The sequence below is a fragment of the Wolffia australiana genome, chromosome 6 (assembly GCF_029677425.1).
Source record: "Wolffia australiana isolate 7733 chromosome 6, ASM2967742v1".
NCBI classification, from domain to species: domain Eukaryota; kingdom Viridiplantae; phylum Streptophyta; class Magnoliopsida; order Alismatales; family Araceae; genus Wolffia; species Wolffia australiana.
In genome coordinates, this window is record NC_135840.1 from 768,842 (window position 1) to 779,995 (window position 11,154).

Below are 11,154 nucleotides of genomic sequence, written 5' to 3' on the forward strand. Positions count from 1 at the left end.
GTTCCTCGGCAGTACCAGATGTCCCTCTTTCTCTCGTGGCTCGACCTCAAGTAGGGTCGACTCGTGGTGACGGAGTACATCGAAGCCTTTGAGGAATGTCGGATGCGCTGCCGCTTCATGGAGGACCCACGGATCATCATTGGACTCTTCACCCATGGCCTCCGACCTGCCTTGCGCAGCAAGGTCCTCGAGTGCCAACCAGCCGAAGTTGACGAGGCTTACCACTTAGTCGAGCATATGGATCCACCTGCCGACGACACCCGGCACCTAGCGCGAACACCGCGCCCCCGAACCCACCCATCCAGTCCATTCCCGCACGTACAACACCACCCGCGACTACCCGGGTTACTCCGACCACTGGGGGCAAGGAACCGCCCCTGTCACCTTCGTAGGGTCCACCCCACTAGCTCAGGCTGCCACTAGAGATTTACCGACCCGGAGCACTGCCGTTAGCCAAGCACACGTGACGTGCTACAAGTGCCAAGGAAGAGGACACCAGGCCAATCAATGTCCCTCTTCAGCACTTCTGATCGACACCGGAGATGTCGACACGGATCACATCGATGGAGCGGACACACCGCAGGAGGATCACTACCACGGAGACGAGGAGTACGCCCTCGAGTATGAGGAGCCCGATGGACAGATCAGGTACATACAGATCATCGGGGCACGAGAGACCCCCTCTGTGGCACCACGTGTGTCCAACCGGCCGTTGGCCAACATCGCTGTCGACACACCCGGCACTAGCAGAGCACGACCATCACCGCGGGTTACCAACCCCGCTAGGACCCCTCCGGCTGCACCACAGCCAACACCCTTCGTTGACGCGGCCCTCCGCACCTCGATCTTCTATACGTACGTCAAGATCAATGGCAAGGCGTGCAAGCTGATCGTGGACAGTGGGAGTTGCATCAACGCCATCTCTGACACGATGGTCACCAGACTAGGGTTGGCTGCGATTGAGCACCCCACTCCCTACGACGTCTCGTGGATTGATGCTTCTTCACGACCCGTGAAGCGTCAATGCCGCGTTCCGTTGAAGGTGAGTGCCTACGCCGAGGACGTCCTCTGCAACGTACTCCCCATGAAAGTGGGGAGCATCATCCTAGGCCGTCCTTGGTTGTATGACCACGATGTCACCTTAGCCGGACGAACGAACACCTGTTCGTTCATGTACCAGGGATGACGGGTTACATGGTACCCATATACCATGAAGCCGGCGAACAAGCCGGCCGCGACCAAACCCGTAGGGTTAATGGTCGCCAGAGGGCCCTTGTTTACCCGTGACCTGGGTCGCGAGGGTGACGACACGCCCTTGTGTCTCGCCGTCACCCTCGACGTCCCCACCATTCCACCAGTTACACCTCGTTCTCCAGAGGTCGAGGCTCTCATATCAGAGTTCAGAGATGTCTTCCCAGATGAGCTACCAGGTGGATTGCCCCCGATGCGGAACATACATCACGCAATCGACCTAGTACCCGGCGCGTCACTACCGAGCTTACCGCATTACCGCATGGAGCCGCCGAAGTACGAGGAGTTACTACGACAGGTTAGGGAGCTCTTGGAGAAGGGCCTTATCCAGGAGAGCCTTAGCCCATGTGCGATTTCGGCACTCTTAGCTCCGAAGAAGGATGGCACGTGGCGTATGTGCTGCGATAGTCGTGCCATCAACAAGATAACGGTCAAGTACCGTTTTCCCATTCCCCGAGTCCAGGACTTATTCGACATGATGGCAGGATCTACTATCTTCTCCAAGATAGATTTGAGGAGCGGATACCATCAGGTTTGGATTCGTCCCGGTGATGAATGGAAGACCGCCTTTAAGATAAAGGACGGTTTATATGAGTGGAGAGTAATGCCATTCGGCCTCTCCAACGCGCCTAGTACTTTCCAGCGTCTCATGAATGAGGTACTACGCGCGTTCATAGGGAAATTCGTAGTCGTCTACTTTGACGACATTCTCGTCTACAGTCGATCGACATATGAGCACCTCGACCACCTCCGGCAGGTTTGCACTGTCCTGCGGCATGAGCAGTTATACGCTCACCCCAAGAAGTGCAGCTTCCTCAACTCGGAAGTTGCCTTCCTCAGATTTATCATCTCCGCTCAAGGCGTTGTCGCAGACCCAGAGAAGGTCCGAGCCATCACGTCGTGGTCGACACTGGCCAACATGCACGACGCTAGGAGTTTCATAGGTCTTGCAACCTTTTACAGACAATTCATACGGAACTTTAGTTCCGTCACGGCTCCCATCACCGACTGCCTCAAGGAGGAGTCATTCACTTGGACACCGGCAGCGGAGCGAGCTTTCTAGTAGATAAAGCTCATGATGACACAAGCGCCGGTACTTCGCCTACCCAATTTTGGGAAGGTGTTCGAGGTCACATGTGATGCCTCGGGCATTGGTATTGGTGGCATCCTTAGCCAGGAGGGTCGCCCCGTCTAGTTCTTCAGCGAGAAGCTGAATGATGCCAAGCTGCGTTACTCCATATACGACAAGGAGTTTTACGCCGTCATACAGGCCCTACGACACTAGCGGCACTACCTCCTATCTTCGGAGTTCGTCCTCTTTTCGGACCACGAGGCGCTCAAGTATCTGCACTCGCAGCAGAAATTGAGCGACCGACACACCAGGTGGGTCGAGTACCTACAGGACTACACATTCGTCATTAAGCACAAGAAGGGCAAGGACAACGTTGTCGCCGACGCCCTTAGCCGGAGAGCCCATGTGCTAAACGTCATGAAGGTGACAGTCCTAGGTTTTGAGACGGTCCGAGACGGGTACGACAGCTGCCCCGATTTCAGCTCGATCATCGCCGAGGTCCGACGAGGCCTGTCCCAAGATTATAGGGACTACGTCATCACGGATGGATACTTGTTCTATAAGAACAGGTTATGCATGCCTCGCACGTCGCAGCGTGACTTCTTCACTTGGGAGTGTCACGGCGGAGGACTTAGTGGCCATTTTGGCCGCGACAAGATGATTGTGGACATAGAATACCAGTTCTACTGGCCTTCGCTAAAGCGCGATGTCGGCAACATAGTTGCCCATGCAGGTCAAGAAGAGCACCGGGTTGTATACCCTGCTACCGACGCCCAAGCGTCCCTAGGACGACGTTAGCATGGATTTTGTCCTAGGATTGCCTCGCACCGCGAGGCACCACGACTTCATCATGGTAGTCGTGGATAGGTTCTCAAAGATGGCCCACTTCGTGCCTTGCACGAAGACATCAGACGCCGTGAAGGTCGCCCAGCTCTTCTTTAGGGAGATTGTATGCCTCCACGGCCTGCCATCCTCGATCTTGTCCGATCGTGACGTACGCTTCACAAGCTACTTCTGGAAGACATTGTGGAGCCTCTTGGGCACGAAGCTCAAATTTTCGACTGCCTACGATCCGTAGACCGACGGTTAGACGGAGGTAGTCAACAGAAGTTTGGGCAACCTCCTCCGTTCCCTAGTTGGCGAACATCTCGCATCGTGTGATCTTATCATACCGCGCACCGAGTTCGCATAAAACTCCTCGGTGAATCGTACCACCGGGTTGAGCCCCTTTGAGATCGCATGCGGCCAGGCACCCCGTCGACCATTAGACCTAGCTCCCATAGATCCGCATGTTAGGGTTTCCGAAGACGGTCTTGCATTTGCCCAGCATATTTCTGCATTACATCATCACATTCATGATAGGATCACGCAGCAAAATGCATTGTACAAGCAAGCCGCCGACTTGCATCGTCGACCCAGAGAATTCGACGTGGGAGACTTAGTGATGGTTAGACTTAGGCCGGAGAGGTACTCTCCCGGGACGGCCACGAAGCTGCATGCTCATAGTGTCGGCCCGTTCCCGATCCTCCGAAGAGTGGGCAACAACGCGTATATCGTCGAGATTCCCCCCACTTGGGGAATAGGCTCTACATTCAATGTGGCGGACCTAACTCCGTATCGGGCCCCTTCTCACCCCCCCAGACCCAGACTCTCTAGACCCCATCAGCGTGAGTGAGTTTGCCAGAACCACTCCCCTGATTGTTTCACCCGATAGGCACGAGGCAATCGATTGTGTACTGCAGGAGGTAATTGACCATGCAGGTGAGGGGATATTGAGGAGGTTCCTGGTGCGCTGGGCGGGACGGACTTGCGCGGACGACACTTGGATTTCAGAGCAGGAGCTCCAGCGCCTTCGGCCAGATCTACTTCCACTGCTGCCGTTCATCCACCCTGACTCTACGGAGTCGAGTCCTTTCCACCTCGGGAGGATTGATGGCGCAACACCGTCCGACACCGTAGAATCGTCACGCAAGGAGCCAGCACCGTCATCGAGCCCGCCACTGACACGTGTCCAGCCGACACGATGAGCTGCAGCATCGACGCGCAACCCTGGGTTCAGATATACGGCGTGATGACGCGCCACCTTTGGATCGTTTTACTTGTCTCTTATTTTCTCGTCATCGCTTTTCATCTTATCGTTTTGTCGTTGTAGCGAGGGGAAGAACCCATATGAGGATATCTTCCCCTCCCACCTACCTTAGTGGGCCTTACAAGCCCCTTTCTTTTCTTCCCTTTTCTTTTCTTTCTTCCCTTTGTTGTTTAAGGGGGGCCCATTTCACACTTCCTATATAAGGGAGGGGAGGGCACCCCCAAAGACACTCTTGATTTTTTCTTTGGAATTTATAACGTTTGAGAATTCAGAGAGTTGTTCATGTTCGTGAGAAGAGGAAGAAGAAAAAGAAAGAAGAAGAAGAAGAAAGAAGAAGAAGAAGAAGAAGGGAGAAGAGGAAAGAGAGAAGGTGAGGAAAGAAGAGGCCGCCCGCAGCTCGCCGACTCACCTTGCCGGAGCCCCGCCGTCCAGCTCCATCGCCGTCGACCGTAGCACAGCCGATGTGTTTTCCCACCGCCACCTGTCCGCTCGCCGCCGCCGCTCATTCCCGTCGCTGCCGGACGGTCCCGCAGTCAGGTCGGCCACGCCGCCGCCCCGACGTCCGTCGCCGTTGCCCCTCAGCTCCTCTGCCGTCGACTGGTCCCGCCTGCTCGGGCAGACTCGCCGCAGCTCTCCACCCGCCGCCGTCAGCCGAATCCGCCCCGACGCATCGACGGCCTGCCTCGCGCAGCCGCGTTACCCATCCGCACTGCCCAGTGCCGCTCCCCACGCCCTGCGGCGCTCGGGTTAGATATAGGTGAGCGGGACAGGTTGAGAAAACGATGAATTTATACGAGAGTCTTACCTGCCCGGTACGAGTCGGGTTCTCCCGACGCGTGTGAGCATATCAGCGGGGTATCCCCGTTCGGCGACGTACTCGCCCTCGACCCTCTCGGGAGAGGTTTGGGAGGTCCGTTTGACCTCACCAGAAGTGATCCTGTCATTCTCTGGAACGGCAACACTGCATTTTGGCGCACGCACGTACCATAGTAGGGCTTTCACGCATCATCGTCATCATTTATACCTGCCCATCAGCATTCTCGGACGACGCTGCCTGTCGTCGTTTGATTGAGATCCTGATTCGATACCGAGCCGCTACCCTCGGTGCCGACCGGACGACGTCTTGATGACGTCCGGCATCAAATGGTTTTAATTATTTTGACATGTTGATTCTCAACTTCAGTTTCATCCTTTAGAACACTTATGTTCTTGAGACTTCTAGTATATAAGATACAAGAGTCCATATCAAAAATAATTCCAAATTAAAACCATTTGTAACCTTCCCAAGATGTTTTAGGTCATGTATCAATTCAAAAACATCCAAATCTTTATAAGAATCTTGTCTATTTGTGTTTTGTGTTTTCATAGTATACATCTAAAAAACATGCCAAAGACTTTGGAGTAACGGGTCAATAATTTCTAATGAAATGAGCGTTTGAGCCTTTCTGAGAGATGTGACCCAACTTTTTGTGCCATATAGATGATGAATTATCATCTCCTGGCTCTATTTTTTTCCAAAAGATCTTAAATGAAAAGAACGATATGATGAACATGCAGTTTCACACAAATCTGTGTTATCATGGGAAACAAAGCATCCAAATCTTATGTATAATAAATTTCTAAACTAACATTTATCTTGAAATATAGACTGATAACTTGATTTCTCCAAATCAAAAAATATGTATTTTTTGAATTTAAAGGAATTTAAAATAAAGTTCTGATCCAACTACAAATTATAACTATTTTTAATTTAATTTTATGACAGCAAAAGTTTCAACCTCCATATCTTTACCACCCACTTGATCAGTTACTCTCTTATCTTCATTTTAGTTATGATAGTTGTAATCGAGATAGATGTGGCCAACATTCCAATTATACATTTCCTATCTCTTTCAATGTTGAATAATATAATATATTTATTTTATTGCATGTGTGATGCTTATCATTAACTCCAGGAATACATGATTCAACTTAGTGAATTATGATGAGATCACAATACATAGATCACTAGCTTATATGCATTTGATCTAAGTATTCCTATTCAAGGGATACTCAAGAATGACATCCAAATACCGAAATAAACTAGCGCTGTACATTCTCGCTCATATGATGAGTATGGCTAATCTCGTAACCATTAGTGTGGAGACACTAAGCATAGATAATGGGTGTTCTTTAGTAGAAAATGTTCATTTAATTTTTTATTATGAATCCCTAAATATTATTATCACAAATAGTAAATTGGTTTTATTCATGTCATGATTATGCAAGTGGTGTGTAGAGCTGAGAAACTAAATATGTATTGTAGATGGATGGTTGTGTTTTAACTATGACCTACGAGATCTACCTCATGGTACTTCAAACAGTCTTGGCTGGGATGAATCAAGAAGTTTGAGAAGATGATTTAGTGGTCACGTGGGGATTTTCTATTCTTGGTATAAGAACTGGCAGCTCAAGGAGCACAATGTCATGAAGTTTTTGAATGAGTGACTATATAGACATGTTCCATGAGTGAGCCAATACACACTAGTGTGTATATTCTAGAGCACAAGGTGAAGCTTGGCCTCCATGGTCTAGAAATCTGACATTTCATTTGGGTCAAACAGTGCATGACTAATTGATATATATATATAGTTATATGATCATATAGATAACTAATTTGGAAGGCCAATATAAAGGCTATTGGGCGATTGAAGTCATTTAAGAGACTAATACATGGGTACAGAGGGTCAAACACAAGTAGTATTTTATACTTTCAAATATATGCTTAAACTTTAGGAGTTTTAAGGAAAAAATCACATTATAAATAAGGAAATCCCCTAAATGAAATTTACGTAGGCCAAATACTTTCAGGTGTCACACCCTTGTTCTCCCTTCTCCCCTTATATCCTCACCACTCTCGACGTGATCAAAACAGTGGAGTAATGATGATGGAGGAGTAATGATGGGGTTTTTCAAGGGGAATTAGGGTATCTAAAATTCCATGGATTATGTGGATACATGCAGAGGCTAGACACAATAACATTTCAACCTGTTTTGTTACAAGAACCGAGAAAACACAGATATAATATGTGCACTTTTATCATAGAATTTGTAGATGTTGTCAACATTCCATTTGCAATCTTTCCTTACATGAATTGATCATGTTTAATTTCAATTATGGCCTGAGAACCAAATAGGTTGACACAGTCCTCGATTGATATACTTATGTGAGTAGTAGCACCTAAATCAACCCAAGATCTGTATCATGGAACTCAAGCTAGGTTAATCTTCAAATAAATAAAATAAAAGTGTATACTGTTATTTCTTCCAAGTCTCCAACACCCTTCAAAAATAAGTTTATTCAATCCTCATGTTGCAACTTTTTAGGCGGGCCAATTTTAATCTTAATCTTGACATTAGGATTTGGTTTGTCTTTGAGCTTAATCTTGGATGGGATAGGTGAGCAATTTCAAACCATGTGAGCTTTAATATTGTATCTTCTCTTCTTGTACACAATTATAAATGAGCTCATTGAGGGACCAAGGACCTATATGACAGTTAGATCACAAGTTTAACTGATTGAAATTTGCATAAAGAGAGTTAAGAGCCATATACACAATATACTCGTCTGCAAATGAGGAACCTTAAGATTGTAAAAAATATGAGACATTTGAATTATGTACTATTTCATATCGCCTTTTGAATTATGCCTAAATATAATCTAGCCCTTCACAACACTAGTTATCACACTTCTATTTCTCTTGTACTGCCTCTTTTACAATGCTTGAAGAACGTAGGCTTCAAGAAAACATTTGAAGTAACAAAATAATTTATTTGAAAATATGGTATTGGAACATCCTTTAAAATGCCCAAAAACTTATGAGAATCAAATTATCACTTTAAAAGTATATTTAATCATTTTCATGTTGATACCAAACATATGAGATTACCCCAATGCAGAAAAATATATCTTTCATGGTATTAACCCAATAATTTTTGTTATCAAGTATGCATCTCTTCATGTCCTAAAGCACATAAATACCATCCATTGATCCATCTAAAAGCATGATTAAACCTAATATATCATCTTCAACTTAACATAGAGATGCAAAGATTCATTTAACTTACCATACATCCATTTAACGCGCTTGCTACTGATCCCTATAAGAACCAATCTCTCCCTTCTTATTTAACGCGATTCATTTAACTTACCATATATAAGCTTCACCAGAGAGATTCCCCGACCTAGTGCGGACCCCGCACTCTTCCCAAGCAAGGATAACCAGCGGTAGATGCATTGCGACCGTCGTGCCATCCACGAGGTAATGGCCAACCGCCGTTGCCGTACCCCATGCGCCGAGCACGCGCCTGACTCCCTGGAGGCCCACGCCACCAGGTTGAGCCCACCCGAGATCGCCAACGGCCATGTCCCTCCAAGACCCCATACCCTAGCACCCATAGTGAGTCATCATCATGCATTTGCCCAGCATGTTTTGCCATTGCATCACCATCGCCATGTTAGATCCACGCATTTGCATGCAAAGTACAAGCAGGCTGCCGACTTGCATTGCCAAATCCGAGTGTCCGATGTGGGGTACCGAGTGATGGTGAGAATTCAGCCAGAGAGTTATTCTCCCGGGTCTGCCACATCGCTACACGCTTGTAGTGCCGGCCTGTTCTCGACCCTCCAACGAGTAGGCGGTCACACCTACGTCATCGAAGTCCCTCCTTTGTTGGGGACCAGCTCCACGTTTAACATGGTGGGCCTGACCCTGTATTGAGCCCCTTCTCTCCCCTCCAACCTGGCCTTTCTAAATCCCTTTAATGTGAGCGAGTTTGCTGTGACCACTTCCCCGATGATTTCGCTCGATTGGCACGAGTCATTCGATTGTATACTGCATGGGGTAATTAACAATGCAGGGACGAGGTATCGTGAAGGTTCTTATAGGTAGGTGTAGACGACCCGCATACCACATATAGCAAGCTACGCCAATGACGACTAGGTCTTCCCCAACTGTCGCTGTTAGCTACCCCAACTCGTCAAAGCCGAGTTCTTTTGGCCCCAGGAGGATTGATGGCGCATGCCATCTTGACTCGTCAAAGACGTCGTCCACGTCATCCACCATCTTCGTCGACCGCCTGGTGAAATTATGCTCACTTTTATCGTGTTCTGATTTCTGTCGTCCCCTCCGTCTATCCGTGTTTACGTTTTTCTCGGTCCCATCCAGTCATTTCGTCGAGTCTGTGTCAGTCGTTTTATGTTATTTTGTTTGGTTGTAATGGGGGAGCCATTATATAAGGGCCCCCTCCCCCTTAATGGACCAACCCCCCCCCCTCTCTTTGTTGACCCATTAGGGGCCCAAGTGACTTCCCCTTATAAGGGAAGAGGGGGCGGCCTACAAACTTCAGACCAGTAAGAATTTTTTGAAGTATTTTTTTTGTTCCTTTCTGGTCTCACCCTCGATCAGGAAGAAAGGAGAAGAGAAGACGAGGAGGAAAGGGAAATGCAAGAAGATCAAGAAAGGAAGAAAGGGTGCCCCATCGTGAGATTGTACACTCCCGGGTGGGTTGAGAATCCAATTCTCCCCAATTCCTTTTCCCCTCAGTGACATCGCACGCCCCAGAGTTCGCTCAGCACGCGGACTCCTCCACCGTTGGTTGCCAGTAGTCGGGAGCTGTCCAACTTGGTCAACAAAGGCCTCTGGGCAGTACAACAACCGGGATCTACGGCGACGACCGTCGCCCAAGGCGCGTACGGGATTCAGGCTGTTTCTCTCCGGAGCGTGGCATTTTGCCCCTTCGGTGCGACACTCTGGCACTTCATGGAGGATTCCGCCTGCGGCAATCGCAGGATCACAACTTGGTGGATAACTGACTGATCCAGATCTCTAGGTGCCCAAATTCTAGGTCCTGGTGGTGATTACTTGACATTGATCGGTTGTGCATGAATTTCCCCGAATTCAACACTAACGGGAAGCTTACCAGACCCGGTCAACAAGAAGCATCGTCCCTTCATACCAACCCCAGACGCCCGACTAATAAATCCAAAATGATAGTAATATATATGTGCAATTCTAGCTAATTTATGTACTTCTTTATCTTTATCTAGATATATTATCAACATTTATGTTAAGTTGTGAAAAATCATGAAATAAAATCACCTTTTTCTAATTTGGAGTTAATTATTGTCATTTGTGGGACTAACCCCACTTAACTCAATGAGTTAAGTGGAATGAATCTCACTCTCTTCTTAGTTTATGTGGAAGATGCAGGAATTAGGTGAAACTTTCATGAATAAAGGGGATAATTAAATGAAGAAGAAGCTATTTGGCCCAAAGGAGCAGGCCCAGCCACAACCTGGGCCAAGAAAGGAGGCCCAAATCTAGAGAGCTGGCTCTAGTCTAAAGGCCTACTAGGGAAGCTCCACTAAGCCCACTATGAAAGGCATCTTCGGGCCAAAGAAAGGAGGGCAAGGGGAAGGTCCAGTCATGATTATTTATGACCATTTCAGGTGCTTGGATACTGATTGGAGGACACCTTGGACGTGGATCCAAGCCAGAGAAGAAGATCCAGCCATTCAATCCATAAAACATCCAAGGGTGGAGACTTAAAGATAGCACCTTTAATGCTAATTAAATAAAGAAGTCTTGAACATCCCTGGGGTATTTAAAAGGTCTCAATGCTGATTGGAGGACCATAATGGATGTGGATCATGACCTAGAAAAGAATATCTGGCCATCCATTGTATTAAAAATCCAATGGC

At 47.9% G+C, this 11,154-nt stretch overlaps 1 protein-coding gene across 1 annotated transcript; it reads left to right on the plus strand.

Moving 5' to 3' along the window:
• The first annotated feature begins 1,255 nt into the window (after nucleotides 1-1,255).
• On the plus strand, nucleotides 1,256-3,023 carry LOC144704417 (uncharacterized). The gene is made up of 4 exons (XM_078576834.1): nucleotides 1,256-1,634; nucleotides 1,929-2,134; nucleotides 2,609-2,892; nucleotides 3,005-3,023. The coding sequence occupies exons 1-4, from the start codon at nucleotides 1,256-1,258 to the stop codon at nucleotides 3,021-3,023; spliced, it is 888 nt and encodes a 295-aa protein (XP_078432960.1).
• The last annotated feature ends 8,131 nt before the right edge of the window (nucleotides 3,024-11,154 follow it).

Excerpts from the sequence above, each read along its gene's own strand:
- LOC144704417 (XM_078576834.1), top strand. The coding sequence starts at position 1,256 with ATGGTCGCCAGAGGGCCCTTGTTTACCCGTGACCTGGGTCGCGAGGGT. Across the intron at positions 1,635-1,928 it reads CTTAGCTCCGAAGAAGGATG|GGAAATTCGTAGTCGTCTAC; the intron begins GCACGTGGCGTA and ends GCGCGTTCATAG. Across the intron at positions 2,135-2,608 it reads TTGTCGCAGACCCAGAGAAG|CAGAAATTGAGCGACCGACA; the intron begins GTCCGAGCCATC and ends CTGCACTCGCAG.